The 19,980-nt window shown below is 40.9% G+C and overlaps 1 protein-coding gene across 4 annotated transcripts in view; it reads right to left on the bottom strand.

Moving 5' to 3' along the window:
- The window catches only part of CREB5 (cAMP responsive element binding protein 5), a 122,557-nt gene that overhangs the window by 6,813 nt on the left and 95,764 nt on the right, over positions 1 to 19,980 (bottom strand). For 2 of the 4 annotated variants that reach the window (XM_037509717.1, XM_054692441.1), the window contains exons 4-5: positions 7,095 to 7,418; positions 3,022 to 3,249 (exon numbers count right to left, since the gene is read on the bottom strand). In XM_037509717.1, coding sequence (XP_037365614.1) covers positions 3,022 to 3,249; positions 7,095 to 7,418 — 552 coding nt within the window. Of the gene's footprint in view, positions 1 to 3,021; positions 3,253 to 7,094; positions 7,419 to 19,980 lie in introns of all 4 variants that reach the window. The other 2 variants (XM_037509713.2, XM_054692440.1) reach the window with 1 other exon arrangement.

Raw genomic sequence — 19,980 nt, 5'->3', positions numbered from 1 at the left:
GACTCCCTCAAGTCCCCGGACTTCAGTGTAAAAAATCAGATTGGGTGGTTTTTCACATTTCCCTTAATTCCTATACCTGTGTTGACCTCTTGGGTAGAGATTTGTTGTGAGACGAGGAAATGAAGTCTGGGGGTTTGATTTTTTTTTCTTAGGTCTGGTTTTTCCAATCTGGAACTCTAAAGCCCAGCTAGAAGGGTCTATGCTGGAAAACAACTCAAAAGTGGCAGCTGGCCATCCAGACCCTGGGTATTCCGTTTGGCTGGAGTTTGTTTGCTTAGCACCTTCTATTTCTGTTGACTTAAAATTTGGCTCACTGGGCCAGCCTCAAGAGAGACACCTTTTTCTTTTGACAAGGGTCCAGTGAGAGGGAAAGGGTCATTCAGAGGTAGCAGAATCAGAGGTAACACCTATTCAGCATCACCAGGTATGATGCGAAGTGCTGAGCATCCCAGAACACACCGAGTGGTTGTGGCTTCTGTCCCTCTGAGGCCAAGCAGAGGTTGGAAAATATTAACAATTCAGTCTTTTCAGAAACAGTTCCTTCCTTGGGCACTACTTTACCAACCAAAAATCTTGGTATCTGTTGTATAGCCCCTACAGAATTTTTTTAGGTTTTCAGGAGCAAGGGTTCTGGTATTTCTTTGCCTTAGCCATTTTGGCTCTAAAGAGAAGTGAAAATTAACTAATGAAGATCGAGTAAAGGACAAATTTGCCTTCTGTATTTCATAAAAGTGGTAATCAGTAAGCCTATTTTTTATTACATGATGAGCCATGACATGCAGCTGACCTCAAAGTCAGTGGCATCTATGCTTTTGCTGGCTCTTTGCAATGACCCCCTCCTCATTTCTATTTTTTAGAACCATGGTCAATGCCCAGGAGTAATTCTGCAAGGACTCATTTTAGTTAAAACTGATTTTACGATAATTTGTTGGCATTGGATGTATATCAGCTGGTCTTTCCTGGCTCCTTCATTTAAGGCAGTGGTTTTAAACCAGGGATGATTCTGTCCCCCGAGCTTTCCCTCCTCCCCAGGGACATATCAGTTGGCGACTACAGTCTGGAGACTTCAGCTGTCACAACTGGGGAGTAGGCTCAGGATACTGCTCACATTGAGTGGGTAGAGGTCAAGGATAGTGCTCAATAGCTTACAATGCATGGGATACCACAAAGAATTGTTAAGCCCCTAAATCAATAGTGCCAAGATTGAGAAAACTGCACATTTTCAAGTTTATCTTATAGACCTCAGAACCGGTAGCAAGTTCCAGGGATCCCCACACTTTGCTCATTATAGACCTACTACTATAATATTTGCCAGGTCCATATACACCAGAATTTGCATTTACTTAATCTATTTGTACAAATTAACTCATTTTTAATCATTTAGACATATCCTTACCAATGATATCTATGAAACTGGAAGGTTTGATGTTCTAACTGCAGTTTTCAACACACATAAAATAAAAATTAGGATTATTCATATTCAAAGCACTTATCCATGTTCTATCTGAGAATTTCTTGCATACTACTGTGCCTGCCAGGTTCTAGAATGACAGACTTTCAAGTTGGCATGTTGTCGAGGTGCTGAGTCCAGCCATCCCTTGATGGATTGACTTGCCCAGTTGCTTCCTTGCCACTTGGTCAGGAAGCCAGTTCTTGGACACTTGAGATGGGAGCTCCCCTGTTTCTCAACAAACACATATTGAGTGTGGACAAGGAGCTCACCATGCCAGACACATATTAGAAATGGGGGGCAGGTGGTGGGGCAGAGGGTAATAAGACAGCTCCCACCTTCCGACAGCATAAATGGTAATGGGAGCATGTTATCTTATTTCCTCTATATCTTTAGAGGAAAAAGTGCACTTCCCTAAATTATAAAGCTCAGCCCATGTATACCCCAAACTTTCCTTGGATACATTTAACTTAACACTGCATGCCCCAAGATCATTTCTATTGCAGGGAATTGAACATACACAGATTTTGGGGGCTGGCATCTTAATTGCTTCTTTTTAAGGATGTGCAGAGAACCAGGTAGGGGAAGGGGAAGGTGACCTATGAAATATCATGGAGCAGATCCTCCCACTTGGGGCAATCTTCCCTTCTGACCCTCCACTTTTTAGCCATTCTCTCTGCTCCAGGAAGCTCTCGCTTATAACCCACAATGCTTACTGCTACCCACTCCCCAGCCCCGCGCCCCCAACCAGCCCCAGTGCTTGTCACAGATCCATCTAGTTGCCTTTTTTTCTGCTGGCAAGCTGTGGATTCCTTTTTGTGTTAGAACAAGTGCCTTCAACTGCATCATTTGTATGGCATGAAGTCTGTGGAGAGGCCCACGAGACTGGCGTTTCCTCCCCTTCTCTCACTCCCAGAAGTGGCCTTGTTATAAAATGTCCCTGAATGAACTGCCTATGAAAAACGAAAGTCTTGATGCAAGATGCAAATCTTGTCGATTTTGAAAATGAGATGGAAGCTGCCTTTTCTTATAGAGCAAAATAATAACCAGAAATCTTTCTTTCCTCCACTCAACAACAGTGAATCCGTGTAAGCCGGAACAGCCCCCTCACCTGGTGAATATAAAGAACAGCTTTTTAATTGAAGATTCATTAGGTGCCAGGCACTGTGCAAACTGTTTTGTACACATTAGTTCACTTACTCCTCCCAACAACTCTGTGAGGTTATTGCTCCCATTCTGTGGATGAGGAAACTGAGAGCAGGAAAGGTTAAACACAGAGGTAATTGCTGAGCCAGGGTTTGAGCCTCAGAACAAAGCCTGTGCTCCCAGCCCTGAGACTTAGCTGGGCAGGTTCTCCCTCCTCAGAGCTTGGTAGACAGACAGATTTAACACTGAGTGGTTTGTTTTGTTTGTAGATGTCCTGGCAGTAGCCAAGCTTGAGGAGGCCTGCAGTTGCCCCGTGGGCTATACCATGTGGTATTAAGGCTTAGGTCAACAAGTGTTTGCCGGGGCAGGAAATGCCAGCTGTACACAGGGCCTTTGAGTCCCGGGAAAGAGACAGTGGCCTGCACCTGAAGTTGCATGTTTGTCTGGGTGAGTTCTTCTGCTTTCTTTTCCAGTGACATCACCCAGACCTTCCTCTTCTGTCTGCAGCGAGTGGCAGCTGCCCGGTTCCGTTCCAGAAATTTCCTCCGCCTCTCGTCAGGATCCTCATCCACCACCCTCCGCCGACGCCCCCCTGTGGGCTGGGGTGGCTGTATTGTCTGGGTTGGCTGCATCTGTTGTGTGGCTGGTGAAACCTGCTGCAAAAGAGGGAATGGTGAGGGGAGAGGGAAGAAACCCAGGCAAGTGCTGAAACTCAATGCGGAGAGTCATTGCCCTAGAGTGCTTATCAAACCTGTTTTCTAAGAATGAAGTAAACAGTGAAATCACACTCCTGGGGGGAAAATAAAGTGGCACTCAGCTATATTCTATGATGTTTTAGCAGGATATAGGAGCGACTTGTGAAATGAGAGTCAAGTAGATTTTTCCCTGACAGAGGGGCTTGACTGAATCATGAGAGGAAATACTTTCCCCCCCCTTAAGATGCATTTAAAAAATGTGAACTGCCAATGGATAGCAATAGGTGAAAAAAGACAGGTCAGTGTTATTGTAACAATATTGATGAGACTGCCGTCACTTGCAGAAATTTCCTGGGCGGGTTGTGAGCGCCTTTCATTCTCATGGCTTCAAAGCATGTTTCTAGAACACACCTCAGGGACAAGCTGCCACTGTGCGTCTGTCAAAGAGCCCTGAGACACCCAGAAAGGGACATCCTGTTTTCACTATTTCCCAGTTCTTAGCACAAAAGACTGGCTTGACCTGCAAATTCCAGATGGGTCTACCTGCTCCTCAGAGCTCTGTGCTGGGGAAGGACGGTGGGGCATCCTTGTAAACCACACATTATAAGGAAATCCTAGGAGTGGCAAAGCACTTTATTAAAATGTTTTACTATGCTTATGGATTCCTTGTCAGGTCTGCTTGGGGCTCAGAACATCGAAGGTTTTGGAGACTCCCACACATACAGCTTTATTTCCCTTCATGAGGCAGACACACAGCACCTAGTCAAATTTCTACAACCAACTCTTTATGTGTCTGGACACTAATGCTTTCCCTAATGCACTGTACACCTTCTCCTTCTTCATTCTCAATAAAGGGTGTTTTTTCCCCTTCCATTTCTCAGTCACTCAGGCTTATGGCTGTAATACCTATAAAGCTGTTTTACAAGAGACATTTAACCTGCAGAAATAACAGGCAAAAAGTTTTTAAAATGAAAAACCCAGCAACCTTTCTACAACATTTCAACCCTCTGCTTGAAATCAATCAGAATGACTGTAATTGCACTAATAATGACTACTGTTTGACATGAGCTAACTGATAGTGATATACTTTAATTCTAAACTCTACCAAACTTTATATGACTAACTGTAAAAGAATCAGCTCAGAACTGAGGTTGGAATGTATCTCAGTAATTTTATTTAAAGTAAAGACATTTTTAAAAACTGTTTATTGCTGATTCCTTTCCTCCCAATCACACAGGGATAACAAAATTAATTGTCTAAGTTCTTATTCACCAGAGGGACTGTGGAAGATGTAATCCTTGTTACTGGCAAAGATTTAACACTTGTCATTTCAGATGCTAACCCCTGAGCTAACTGCTATAAAGCAGAGCATTAGGAGGGAATGTGCTAACTTGGTTCTTTCTGCCTTTCTTTTTTTTTTGTGTGTGTGAATTAGTGATTTCTTATATCCAGCTTTCTACAGGACTCTTCAGGAGGCTAAATCTCTATCTCCACACTAAAGCCTCTTCCTTTAACTTCAACCTAAAGCCTCTTCCCTTAACTTCAACCAACCTTTTTCCCTGAAGCTTTTCTGTGCCTTCACCCAAGGAGGTAAATGATGTCATGGTTTCACATTCAGTCCAGATTCAGGATTCGAGATTTGATTTGTTTAAGAGAAATTCCTGGTGACCAGGAAGTGACACCAGGACTCTGAAATCACATACTTATATGCAAGAGAATCACAAAAAGTCAGGAGAAATTCAAATGCAACCCTAAGATCATAATTGGTGTTCTTGGTGTTTATTGTTACTTACAGTTTTATTTTTAAAATGAAATTCTGTGGACATAGATACACTGAAAATTATGATCCAAAATAATTAATTGTGATTTCAAAAATACATAATTTATGCCAAGTCACCTTAGAATCTCAGAGTTGAAAAGACCTAAAATAAACCTCTATTCCTACTCTACGGATGATCATACACTTAAGCAACATGACACTATCTCAGTAACCAACCAAGTTAATATGGTATAAGAGCAACATTTTGCATACTGTCTAAATGATCTTGTTCAAATATTAACAAGACCCACCTGGACTTTTTTCCTTTTTGATATAGGATAAAAAAGCAATTGTTTGTACCGCTAATTATAATAGCAATTAACTAATTGCATATACAATTGGCCACTTACTGACTTGAAATGGAGGGCATTTGGCTAATTGGTAATTACCTAATGAATAGCTTTTATAGTCAATGAACTGTTAAACTTGACTGTGAAGTAACTTGCCCAAAAGGCAACCAAAATTTGATACTATCCCTTTCCTTAAAAAATATGTACACATGTCAATATATTTGCCTATCATTTGTAGTTTCTTCTAAATTCATGTCCTACTACTATAGCAGATGGCTACAAAGGTGCTTTGGGAAACATTTTATTGCTAAACTACTTGCTAAACTTCTATTATACCTATTTGGAATTGATCATGGCTAACAAGTATTGAAAACTGTGCTTTATAGTCTCTTATTTAATACTTATCAAAGTCTATGAGTCTTTCATTATCCCATCTGGCAGATGGGAATACTGAGGAAAGTTAATAGAGTGACCACAGTTAATAGAGTTAATAGAGTGACCACAGGGCAAGGAAGGTGTGTGGGGGGGAAATTAGAGTTTTCTGACTCCGAAGCCTGCACTTTTATTTGCTATACAGAACACTTCTAAGAAGCTTGGCAAAAGTAAACTCATCTAAAGAATTAGCTTATCTACTGAATAGATTAGAGAGTTGCTTGTGAGTGACACATTTATGGGTGGCTATCTGGGTTTGGTATGTGTTAAGAGAGAGGGTTCAAGAGCTTGAAAGCTGTTTGGTGTGACACCCAGAGGAACACGATACAGGAGACAGTGAATAAGTGTTATTTGGCGGGCCCACATTTCAGACACCATCCTGACCCAGCTGGATGGAACCTGGCAACATGGGATGGGCGGAGGGGACTGATGGAGGTCATCCTGCATGAAGATCCAAGGGCCAGCCATGCTCCTAGACATGCCCTTTATCCACTTACTAAAGCAAACTCGGGTACACAGACCCGCCTCTCTTGGCCTGGGTGACATAACGTCTGCCTGGTCCCCCAACCCTCTTTCTGTTGAGTCTAAATACGGGCTTTCTTTCTAGCCACTCCTGGTGACTCTCCACCCCTGGGATTTGGCCTTTCTCTTGAACTGATCATCTACAGAACTTGGCTCTCTGTCTGCTCCTCCAACGCATTTCACATTGGGTGGGATGAGTCACCTTTCTTCACCATTTACACAGCACCTTAGGCCCTCGCATTCATTACCGAGCTTCTTTGTCTGCCTAGAATTGTTACCGTTTAGATTTTTAACTTCTGTTACTCAGACGATTGCCCATTGTATTTAACTTCCATTTTACAGGTGACCAAAATAGAATCTCTATGATGTTAAAAAGCACCATAGCTAGAGCCATGATTAGAATTAACTTGTTTTTCTCATTCTTTATTCACTTCTTTCTTCACATGCTTAAATTTTTTCTAATCCTACTCTTTTTACTGCTTTATTAGGGCTAAGTTTGTAACACATTGCAAAAATAGATTTCAGAGAACTTGAAGGTTATATATATCCTTCGAGATGAGGCTTGAAATTTACCATCTTTATGGAAACTAAGATCTGCTAGGGTCCTATGGGTAGCCGTTACCTCCTGGGAAATGAACACAGTTTCCCAGATTGTTGTCAGCGACACCCCTCCCTTCTACTCCCAAGTAAGAATTTGCTCTATTAACAAGAAGTGGGAAGGAGATCATGAAAAGGTGTACCTGTGCTTGGTTGCCGGAGTGCAGGGGTGGGTGTGGCGAGGTCTGGTGATGTGCTGGGTGTGCATGAAGGTGGGAGTGGGAGTGATGATGTGGGTGGTTCTGCTGGTGATGGGGCTGCGGATGAGGATGGTGCGCTGGGTGCTGGTGCTGGTGCGGGTAGGGGTGATGGGCTGGCAGTGTCTGGTGCTGATGCGGGTGCGAGTGCATGTGATGGTGTGGTGTCTGGTCCTGCCGGGAGCCCATCATGTCCATCATGTGTCCCATGGTGTTCATATTCCCATTTGACATGGCAGCGGGGTGATGAGTCAAGGCGGCCTTCAACCTCTGAAACAGAACAAAACAGGAGGGTGACAGCTGAAGTCATATATACAACAGGGGTTTTGAATCAAAACAACTCGTATTCAGTTCTAAAACTTTATGGTATTATTGTTAACATTTTTTTTTTTTTACTGGTAGCAATATGGCATTTATATTAATTTCAAATTTTCATATATATTGTAGTAATAAGAGAACCAATGTTAGCCACAAATATTAATTAATCCAACTGTCAGAGCAGATGAGCGGGCGATCCATTCAAGATTTGGACACTCTACTAAAAGGTATTTCCTACTGTTCGATTGTTCATATTCTATTGACAGTCAAATGCAAGTTTAAACCAATTAGAACTGCTCAACATGATGGGGCACTCAACAAATGGCCCATCTGATCTGGCACTGTGTTGTATAAAGGTCACGTGAAAATACAAAACAAAACGCTTTCCTTGCAAAGATTTTTTGAATACAAATAATTTAAATCTTAGAATACAAGAGCAGCACTGTTATTTTAGGGCTGTAAATTAGGTTAGTCATCTTTAACTTCTGGAGGTAATGTTAAGATCCTTTCCATCTTGTTATCTTGATATCTCTCGTGGTCCCACCCAAGTCTAATTTTTCTCACATAACGAGTTTCTTGATTTCAAAAAGGGAGTAAAATGGGCCTCCCTGGTGGCACAAGGCATTAAGCACAGCATTGTGAAGCTATCCACAGCTTCTGCAGCACAAGTTCGATCCCCGGCTGGCCATGGAGCTCCCCACATGGCGCAGAAGACCTCTCCTGTCTTGCCTGCTGCTTCCCTCAGCAGTGTATTTCAGTAGATCTGCCTATTCTGTTCCCCACTCTGTCTCTAGTGAATCCTCTCACCCCCCATACCTCTGGCCTGTACCCCAGTTCTTGTATGCATTAATAAATAAATCTTTAAAATGAAAGGGAGTAAGGAAAGTAGAAGACTATGGAGCAGTGCATTTCTTCGAATCATACTGAACAGGTATATATCTATTGCCAGGTGTATTTCTAACACAAAAGCATTATCCATTAACAAGCAAAGAGACATGCACACAAATAAGTGCTCTCTGAGTGTCAGGCAGGGGCAGCAAACTTTTTCTATAGAGAATCAAATAGTACATTGTTTGATCACCATGTGCTTCAGGGTTTCTGTCACAGCTCCTCGACAACTCCTTGACTTTGTCCTTTTAGTGTAAAACTGGCAGTAGACAATATGTATATGGGATGGCGTGCAGTGTTTCATACAACTTTACTTAGGGATAGGACATTTGATTATCATGTCCTTTTCACATGAGGTGCTACTTTACTTTCAATTTTTTTAAATTATTAAAGATTGTCAAAAATATTCCTTGGTCATGTGCAAAATTAGGCAGAAGGCCAGATTCGACCCATGGGCCACTGTTTGTCATTCCTGATGTCAAGACTCTGTCAATAATCAGTTTAGTCCCGGTTTCTTCAAAATTGTTTTTTCTTGTACAAAAACAATTATCATCATATCCTGAGGGGCTTGATGTGCTCACTATTGCAAAATACAGTTACTCCTTGGAAATGTGTCTTTCCTGCAGGTGACAGTCTAGTTGGCATGCTCACGTGGCTTCATGAAGTATTTACTAGGGGACTCAAAGTTCTCTCTCCTGATTTGTGTTCTTATCTTATCAATGATAGTGGTGTGTAATCACTGCAAAAAGGAAAGAATTGTATTTAAATGATGATCAAAGCATTCATGGTCTACTTTGTACTGAACTTAGTATTTTCAGCTGTTTAAACTTGATAACTACTAACCCAATCAAAATCTTTTAGTTAAACAAAGAACCTCTACTTGTAAAAAAAAAAAAAAAAGGAAGGGCCTTGGCAGATTATATTATATCCAATGATTATAATCATTGAAAACATTTCTTATATCCTGATTCAGTCACCACTGAGTGCACTTGCCTCCTTTTTCATGGATAGAGACCACTGCAAACAGCCACTGGCCTTCATCATGGTAAGACTTCCTGAATCCCTGGGAAAATTGGCTAGGTATTTTGTTTACTACTAATTAGAAAAGTGAACCAATACTCTCATCTTCAAATCGTAAAAATGATTTAATTGTTTTTATAAAAAATGCTCATTATAAAAAATTTAAGCACTGCTTATAGGTACAATGAAGTCAGCAACAAATGAACCAAATGCGTTGTTTATATTTGGTGGGTAAACAGCATTCCAGACAACTCCCCACATATACACACAGAGGTAGAGTAATTTTATTACACTGGCATCCTAATAGCATGTGGTTTCAAAACTTTTATTTTGTACATAACATAAACAAAAGAAGTGAAAATCAAATGAATTGCAGATATGTTTATTTACCCCAAGAAAATTTCTATATGCTATCTCCAAACTTAAAGTGAAGAAAATTATGAAAAATAGTATGCAGAAATCATTATGTTCTTTAAAATAGGCATGCTAGATAGTATCAATGGATTTTCTAAACCATTGTTTATAATTTTATTATTACAAAAATATATAGATGCAGAGTAAAAAAAAAATCAACTATGATGAGAACTCAGTTCTTAGGTGTAAAAGTGAAAGTCACCTGCCTCTCTTCCGTCTCTCAGTACCACTTCTCAAATAGAACCCCTTGTGTTCTCAGACATTCTCTATGCATTTATGAGAAAACGTTTGTGCAGACCCCATGAAGGTCCACAGTTTTAAGCCTTGGGTTTGTTTTTTTCACTGTAACAATGTACTTGGACAGTTTCCTGTATTGACAAAAATAGCAAATAATAATGGCCGGCATGATTGAATATTCACCACGTGCCAGTCTTCATTTCAGGCTTCAGAAGTATAGACTCACCTAATCTTCAGAGCAATCCTGCAGGGCCAGAAAGAGGCTACGCCACGCGACCCCACATGCTGCCTCCATAACCCCTTTGAGAAGGGGTGAGAGGGAGTGGGAAGGTATGCTGTGCACACTTTGCAAAAAAAAAAAAAAAGAAGAAACGTGTTCTGTCACCTCCCATCATTGAAAGGAAAGAGCAGAAAGGAGAGAGAGCCTAGAAAAGTTGACAAGTACGAGGCCGGGGCTGTGCAATCCGGCAGCGGCCTGTGTGTGTGTCACTCGGCACACAAGTGGAAAGCCAAAAACACTTTTTCTGAAACTTGGCAGAGGGAAGGGTGGATGGTAAGAATTTCCAGGAAGCTCCACTGCAGCAATAGATTATCCAGGACTGAATACGATCACTTCCCTTGTATTTGCAAAGAATGGTTACTTACATTCCCACAACACAGAGGTCTGAAGAGGTCCACCTATCTCTTCTCTCTGCCGCTACTTCCATGCATATGTGACACTTTTAGGTTTTTCTGCTTATTCAGGGGATGAAAGTCAAAGTCTTATTATGGCTTATGCACAGGCATTTCTGAGCATGGCCCTGCCTTCCCGTCAGTCCTTGCTCGCCCCAAGCAGGCCACACAGGCCGTGTGTGTGATACACTTCTTGCCAGGAATATTCCTTCCCTTTTTTCAGACATTCTACAGCTCTGAGCTCCAGGTACTCCTCAGTAAAACTCTCCCTGGTCTCCTGCTCTAACTCAACTCCTATAGTTACCTGACCCCAGTAAAACCATATTCTTCTTTTTAAAATTCACTGTGTAGCTAGAATTCAATTAATATTCTAACCTTTCCAGACTGTAAGCTTGATCAGAGTAGGAATCATGTTAGATGTTGCTCAGTGTTAGAGTCAAGCTCTAGCATGTCCACATAAGTGGACATCGAATTCTTATTTTTGGAATATATATACATATGCATGAATAAATGAATACATGATGCTTTCTGAGGCTTATGAGGAGGATGCTGCATTTTCATCTTGGATTACTGAAGCTTGCATTTGTATGGGAGAATAACTAGAGTCAACTAAGAATCGATGGTAGAAATCATGCAGACTGATGGGCTATAAAAGGGCCATCTGAAGAGCTCCCTGCTCCGCACCCTGTATGCCCTCCAAAAAATTGTAACAGAAGAAAGAAAACATAAATGAACCTAAGGCGTACACACTAACTTCATCTTGATATATTTTTCCTGAAAAAGTATCATGGAAAGTTGACAAGCTGTTTAGGAGTGGGCCGCGATATTATTCCTTCAGTGCTACAAACAACTTTTCCATCTTTAATTAGGAGCAAATGGAGCCTGACAAATACTATGCAGCAGATCGTCATCTCTCAAATAATTAGCTTGTACTGTTAAGGGAAATTACTTGATTGCCTCAAGTCTATTCTTGCATGTTTCACACCAAGAGAATAATACCATTAAGGAATATAACATTCCGTGTAACTATTTATTCATTCAACAAATATTTATTGGGTTTCTAGTATGTGCCAGGGACTGAGTTAGGAGTATCATTATTTGCCCACTTACCCAAAGGAAATGGGAAACAACTAAAACCAAGGCTTTTTCAAAGCTCAAGAGAGAAAAAAAACTCATTTAAGTGTGGAAATGAAGACTCTCAACCATCCCTTAGATTATTTCAGGCCTTGGGGTAAGTCCACCCTTCGAGCACCAGCTATGCCATCTTTGAAGGAAAGCAGTGAAGATAGGTTATCATGAAGCTGCTATGTATATGCCACATTTAATATTCTCCACGTCACGTCAAACAGCTTGAGGCACTTCTCAGAGTCTGAAAGGATGCTGCTTCCCTGTATCTTGATGGCAACACAAACCACACACTGTGCATCATTAAAATATATCAAATACAGATATTGGTACCCTAGTACCCCACTCTCTCAGAGATGATAAATGAGCAGTAAATGAGTCCAAGCTGTATTTTGTAGAATGTTTTTTTTTCCTTTTGAAGCTGAACTGGGTCTTGTTTTAAGTAACATTCTACACAATGCCAAGAAAAGGCAAGGGAAAGAGAGGGAAATTAATGAGCGAGTAAACATATATTTTTCAGCTGTAAAAACCAGGGCTATTACTGAGGGCTATTACTGAGGTATGACTGTAAGAAAGAAAAAATGATTCTGTTTACTTTCTAATGTCCTCTGCCACATCCGTTTATTTGAAAGAGCAATTCAGGAGAGACAGCAAGAAGCCTGACCCAGCTGGTTGCAGTCAATAGGGGTCATTTTCATAAGGTCTGTAGATTTTACAAGGTCCTTGCCCACGGTTCCTGATGGAGGGTGGGCCCGCAGCCTGGAATCTAAGTCCGGGTAAGGAATGGGTTACCAGCCTTGTTGAGTGCTCACAAAGCAGCCCCAGCCTCTTTAATCTCTAGCTCGGCACAGTTTTGCACTACAGCTCATCTTGTGAAGCCCAGGTACATGTTCACGTCTTTATTGACACATGTGTGCATGTGTGTGGACCTGTGTGAGCATACACACATATACACCACACACACAACACACACACACAACACACACACCCCAGGCAATTTATCTCCCATTAACAACTCGCTTTTGCCAATTAGAAACACTTGTGGAACTGTAAAAATATTTCTTCTCCATCTTCAGTGCAGGCTTATTGCTTATGTTTTATAGACTCTATAAGCCAAGTCGAATTAAATATTATTTGCAATTCAGTTGGGTGGGGGTGGGGAAGGTTGGCTCATTCTAGAAAGGTTTTAATTAAAAACAGCTGGTGAGTTTAGCTCAAGAAAAGAATGTGATAATATCAAAACAGTGTTGCTGAGTTGACCACAAATAAGAGGCTGCCTGTATAGAAATAAGATGAAATCCATATTCATACAAAATAATTGCCTCAGTAGCCTCCCCAAGGTGTTGCTGTAAATGGAATTTCATATTTCTCTCTTGCTCCCCAGATGTAGTTGCTCAGCTGAGGTGGTCAAAGCAAGCTTCTGTATGGTCTTCATGGTCAATGGCATGAGACTGCAGCCTTGACTGGAGATATGACTGCTATGTTAATGATTACAGACTTGCTTTCAGTATCAAGGATTTCTGAAATTCAGCCTGAATTACTAACAAATAACTGATATGTACATCCTGAATTTCATGACACTATCATTTCAAGTTTGGATCTTGAAATGATCCCAAAATTGGTGGAGAGATAAGGACAGTTAGAAAGAGAGATCTCACAGAGTTCCATGTGAGTTACATAACTTGGAGCTTCATTTTGCCAATGTAGAAATAGGTTCAATGCCTAGATTTATCTCTGAGTCTCAGGATGTCCATTGAGAATTATTGCAAAATTCTGATAGCATAATGGAGCTTAAACTTCACATTTATTTCAGGATCATCATTAAGATAATTAACTAAATCATACCTGGCTTAATCACTCAAAACTTTCACAATGTAACTCAGCCCCAAAGGTTTCACCATCTAAGTAATCTTTTGCTTTAGATTTTGACTCGGTAATAAAACTAAAAAAAAGGCTACCAGGTTGGATGGAGAAATTACCTGGGAGGAGGTTGATGCAATGAAATCTAAAAGGAAAAATATCCATACTCTTTGTCATGTTGTCATTAAAAAGACTTAACTCTGAAGATATTAGAAATGATGTAATTAGTAAAAAAAAAAAACTTTTATAAATTAATACTCTAGTTCATTGGAAAATGATGCAAGGAAATCACTAATATGGGCTATACCTCAGAAAAGCAGAACTTCAGCAGTTTTTAATATAAGCAAAGAATAGAATTTGGTGTTTAATTTTACTCTCCCATTGTTCACTCGTGGGCATAACTTCTAAAGTGAGGTGAAGCAGAACTAAGTGCTAGATGATACATTACATTTCGATGATGAAAAAGCCAAACAAACCACAGAGACAAATCTTAGCAATTTTCCTGCCAGGCTTTTTCATATCAATATCTAGCCATACATTAATTTTACAGTTCTGCAAGAGTGAGCATTCAATTTATTCCTGTTAAGTGACTATATTAATGATTGTACTTTTATAGAATTATTTTATTTGACATATTTCCCTGCATCTTTTTGACTCAGTGGCTCTCCTTCATGTTCCAGCTGAATGGTGAGCATTTTAAGAGAGTGTTCATTTTAGTGAATTTCAGAACAAACTGCTATTCTGAGAGCAGGAGTTAGTCTTACTTCTGTTATAACATAGCTTAGGTCCTTAGATAAGGAAACCATTTGGCTCCATGACTTTAACCTACCTAATAAATGAGGGTAGGATCCTGAGCTCCCGATTCCATCAGAGAAAGAATATGATTTGATGTTTGCTGAGAGGTAGGGATATACCAGACAACTGAGCTGTCTGAATGTCGAAAAGAAAAAAAAAAAAAAAAGAAATAATTGTTGTGGGGAACTACAGAAGAACTGAAGAGTTGAAGTGAGAAGTCTTGGTTTTTAAGTCTGGCTCCAGCACTTTGTATGTTCCACCCTGAACTTCAAATGCTTCTCCTTAGAAATGGAGATGAACAATGGGATAAGAAGTTGTATAAATCATAAGGATATACAAAGTTTATGGGGTGGTGTGGAGGAGTTCATTGATGGGTGGTTAACTGCAACCTCCTTTTTGATTAAAAAAAAGAAAGTGAAATATTTAAAAAGCTTTTTCTTAGAGTTAAAATATATTTGTTATATGTTAGACTTTTAAAATTTGGGATGGAGCACAATGGAATATTACTAATCCATAAAAAGCAATGAAGTCCCTACTGACACCTGCTACCACATGGATGAATCTCAAAACATTACATTAAAAGCAAGAAGCCAGGCACAGAAGGTCACATATTATATGTTTCCATTTATATGAAACATCGAGAACAGGCAAATCTATAGAAATAGGAAGTGGGTTAGTGGTAGTCAGGAGATGGGAGGTGAGAATGGGGAGAGGGTCCCTCTAAGGGCACAGTATTTCCTCTTGGGGTGGTGAAACTATTTTGGAGCAAAATAATGGTGATGGTTGCATGATGGCGCTAAAGTTTACATGCCATGAAATGTACTCTTCAAATGGGTTAATTTCATGTTATATAAATTTTACATCATTTAAAAATGTTTTAAAAACAAAGCATAATAAGAATCTCTTATCTCTATTTATTTTTAAAGATTTATTTATTCATGCATACAAGAACTGGGGTACAGGCCAGATACGCAGGAGGGTGAGAGGATTCAACAGAGACAGAGCGGGGAACAGAACAGACAGACTGAGGGGAGCAGCGGGCGAGACAGGAGAGGTCTGCTGTGCCATGTGGGCATCTCCATGGCCAGCTGGGATCAAACCCACGCTGCAGAGGCTGCGGACAGCTTCACAGCGCTGCACTCAACCACCTGCGCCACGAGGGGAGGCCCATAATCTCTTATCTTTATTTATTTATTTATTTCTCTATTTCTCTATTTATTTATTTATTTGTACATACATACATACATACATGCATACATACATACATACATACAAGCACTGGGTACAGTCAGAAGCACGGGAGGGTAAGAGAATTCACCAGAGCCAGAGCGGGGAGCAGACCAGGCAGAAGGACCAAAGTACACTGCTGAGGGGAGCAGTGGGCGGCAGGAGAGGTCTGTGCGCCATGTGGGACCCTCCTCTGGTGGCCGGGGAGCTGCCGGGGATGGAACCGGTGCTGCAGAGGCTGCAGACAGCTTCGCAACCCAGCGCTCAACTGCTGCGCCACCGGGGAGGCCCATTTTCTCTTATCTTTTAATAGGATGCTGATAGAAACTCTTGACTTCATCTGAGAATTACTCATATTCATCAGGATGTCATTTTAACCAAAACTCCGTATTTGAAAAATAAAGACAGAAAGCGATATTTCATCCTATGACAGCTACAGTCAATGCCAGGTCTTTAACATGTGTCTCAGGGAACTGGGCTCCTAGACAGTGGCACCCTCTTTTTTCTACCTCGGCTAGCTGGCTTAGAAATCAAGAGAAAGTGTAGAAGCTTGAGCCAATCATGTATGATATAAAGCCAGTGAAGAGTGTCAAATACACTGGATGAAAAAGCAGCATCCCCAAAGATCATGGCAGACTACCATAAAGAAACCCAGTAAGAGGAACTGAATGGGGATCAGTGTAATATCTTATGCTCAATTAGCAAAAACAGAGCATGAAACACCCAGTTCTGCCCAAAGGCCACAAAGGGAAGATGTATCCTGACAATTACATATATCACAGAGGATGAGGTGATTTTATAAAGCACCACTATGTGAGGTACACTTGAAAACAGCTGATGTGATTGTTCAGCTGCATCAGTGAAACTAAATCAGAGAACTTAATGCAACAGTGAAAGTTCTGCTCCCCTCTGTCCACCAAAGACTTCACATCCCATCTAATAGTTATTGGATTTTTCTCTGGGGGAGTATCCCAATTCTCAGTTGGTTAACACGTACACTGTCCCCAACTTTTCCCTCTATCATAACACACTGTGATGAACATCCTTATACTCACATAGCATGGCAATTTTGTCTGATTCTTTCTTTTTTTTTTTAAAGATTTATTTATTTATGGATATAAGAACTGGGATACAGGCCAGAGGTGTGGGGGGTAAGAGGATTCACTAGAGACAGAATGGGGAACAGAACAGGCGATTGAATGAAATGCACTGCTGAGGGAAGCAGCGGGCAAATCAGGAGAGGTCTGCTGTGGGTCAGGGATCGAACTCATGCTTGGCCAGGGATCGAACTCATGCTTCAGTGGCTGCAGATAGCTTCACAGTGCTAAGATTTAAGCCCTTGTTCCACCAGGGAGGCCCCATCTGATTATTTCTAAAAGGTGTTCATCATTGAAAAAAAAATCTGATAAATTGATCCATTGCTTTGGGTTCAATTTCTGGGTAGAGGTGATAGTGATGGTGGTGGTAGTGTGTGTGTGTGTGTGTGTGTGTGTGTGTGTGTGTGTGAGTGTGAGTGTGTGTGTATGTAAAGAATAGGGTGTGGGTGTATTAAGGGAAACCTAAAGGGTTTCTTGTCACATATCAGCTTCTATTACCATTCCCAGTACCAGGTAAAATAGTGCCACATTACAATTTTAGGTTTTTCTTGTTCCTTTTAGATTATTGAACTCCTTAAATACGAGGAGATGACCTTGGGTACTAATTTGAAGCAAGAAGATATTATGTCCTCCTGGCTGGTTTCCCTGACAAGTGTTGAATACACAGCTGACTTGGAATACCTATTTGTTGACTGCCTGCCTGCCTGCCGCCTGCAAGTCTCCAGGAGTAGTACCTAACCATGGAATGACTTTGACAAGCTGGCCTATAATTTTCTCCACAGAAACAACACCTTTTGGTGGTGGTTGAAGGGAGAATAATGCCCTTTGTTTTACTTGCAAACACTACTCACCTCCCAAATCCCAGCACCTGCAAGACTGGGTAATTTTAGGTGAGGGCTTATTTCCAACTTTTATAGATGCAGAAAGTTCTATTGGAAAAAAGTAATCCTTTGTTATTTTATTTTGGACAAGCTTTTAATCAGAAACATAGGCAGTAACATATGTTAGAAAAATACATATGAAACATAGAACTCTGCATTTATAGCTCACTATGGAAAATCCATGCTAATGCAACATTCAATTTGGGATTTTAATTGCACAGAAGTCAGGAAATTCAGAGTTCAAGTTCCCACAGCACACCACTGATCATGTGTATTCCAGGACCCTTCTTGAGTGCAGTGACCTAACAATGGCAAGAAAGGGGATGATTCACCCAACTAATAGTTATGGAAAGGATTTCACTTCACTGCCACACTTCCCATTATTCCAAGCAAGATGGACACAGGGCAACGTAAGTTACATAAATTGGACCTTTTGCAAAATGTAGCCCTGGGGTAGATGTTTGGTGGGCATCATGACTAGCCCACTAGAACACCTGAGGTGGACTCCAGGACTGTGTGGTGTGTGCTGGGGTGGAGGCCCAGTCACCACCACATGGCCGGGTCCTCCAAGGGAGCCTTCCCCATGCCCTTCCAAGGGCACTGCCCCTAATCCATGCTCTATCCCCACAGGACATCTCTCATTAACTCAGAGCCTCAGGAGCTTCAGAATGAGCTTTCCCAGATATCTGTCTGCCTGTTTCTAAGGAAACTTGTGAAGACAGTTGTTATACACTGCCATCTTCATGAAGGCTTGATTCCAGCTGCTGGGAGATGACAAGATGTGTGCCACTGGGTCCCTGTTAGAGACATTAGGGGTCTGGCCAAAGCAACCTTATAGTTATTATGGTAAGGAGAAGGCTCCAGATGTTTCTCTGTAATTGTGGGCAGTAGATTGCATTGAAGTATAAGTTGTCCTTACGCCTGGTATCATAGCCAAGTCTTTTTGGAATGCTCTATGTATGTCTGGTTCTGTTTTCCTCCTTGGTAATATGGTAACGATAGGCTGGTTCTCTATGCGTTCCTTTGCCCCTGTCCGAGTTCCCTTAAGTGTCTCAACACTGATATGAGAGGAGAGTGGGGGGCAGAAGAAAGACAGGGGAGAGGGAAGAGAAGGAGGAAAGAAGGAAGGGAGGAGGGAGGGGGGAGGGAGATAGAGAGAGAGAGAGAGAGAGAGAGAGAGAGAGAGAGCGAGCAAGAGTGCCTTGTTGAGCAGGGAGGACCAGAAGAAAACTCAGGATGAAGGAGCATCATCATTAATAAAAACTATCACAGCACAGTCTTCGATATTTTAAGCAAACCACACCAGGAAGAACAAAACTATGCTGGAGGAAGCCAAAGCAAAATACAAAATCTTTTTTATCCCCTGTATGTCTACATTTAAGGCATTTTGCAAGAGAAGTCATTTATAATTTATGAAAAGTCTGGTGACTTGTGTGTGTATAGAAAGTTGTGCTTAAGGAAAGCTTTTGAATTATGCCCCAGAAAGTGATAGGGGAGAGCATTTTCAACCAGAGAAAAAAAAAAAGATCAACTTCTTTCTAAGCAGACATATGCCCAAATTACATTGGTTCTCACCCCCATTAAAAAAAAAATCATTAATAATCAGGTATTAAAGCATATCAATTTTTTTCTATGTTCTTTTCTAGTTTCTGGATTTTCACTGAAGTATTTAGGTTTTCTTTCAGGAGGTGTGACAAACAGAATACATGAACTGTTTGGCACATTTTTGAGAGTGGAATTACAGGCCCTTGCTAAAATATCTTTTTATCTCTCCACTTCTATTGTCTCCATGGTGTTCAAGTCAATGAACCAGAGATCTAAATCTACTATTTTACTGCCTACAACACCAGTAATAGGGGTGATGGGGTGGGGAATGTGGAACCAGCTCTTTAAATCACATTGTCACAACTGAGTACCATTCTAAAAATGCTAAATAGAAAGCTTTCTGGTTGATTTATTATTTGAAAATGGTCTGTCTAAGAATTTATCTTCTAACAAGCTTAAGATATCATTTTCATGATCTGTCTTCTTTTCCAGCTCAAGTGATTTCTTTTCTGACTCCAAATTTCTCTTAAGCAACTGCTCACCAGGGACTGACAATAATTTAGTTGCTTACCCTAAATCAATACCTTCCTTCTAGAGAGAGCAAAGCTCTTTGCAGTTATTAAGACTCTAAAGTTGGTGACAAAGATCATTCTCTAGCTTTTCGAGATGCAGGGAACTCCTGTGAAGAAATGTTAAACTACCTGCTTGGGAGTCAGAGCAGAGAAAGGATTTAAACCTGATGTTCACTGTGCT

This window comes from Talpa occidentalis, unplaced genomic scaffold (genome assembly GCF_014898055.3).
Source record: "Talpa occidentalis isolate TD23 unplaced genomic scaffold, MPIMG_talOcc4v2.1, whole genome shotgun sequence".
Lineage (NCBI taxonomy): Eukaryota > Metazoa > Chordata > Mammalia > Eulipotyphla > Talpidae > Talpa > Talpa occidentalis.
This window is presented reverse-complemented; position numbering and strand designations above follow the sequence as displayed.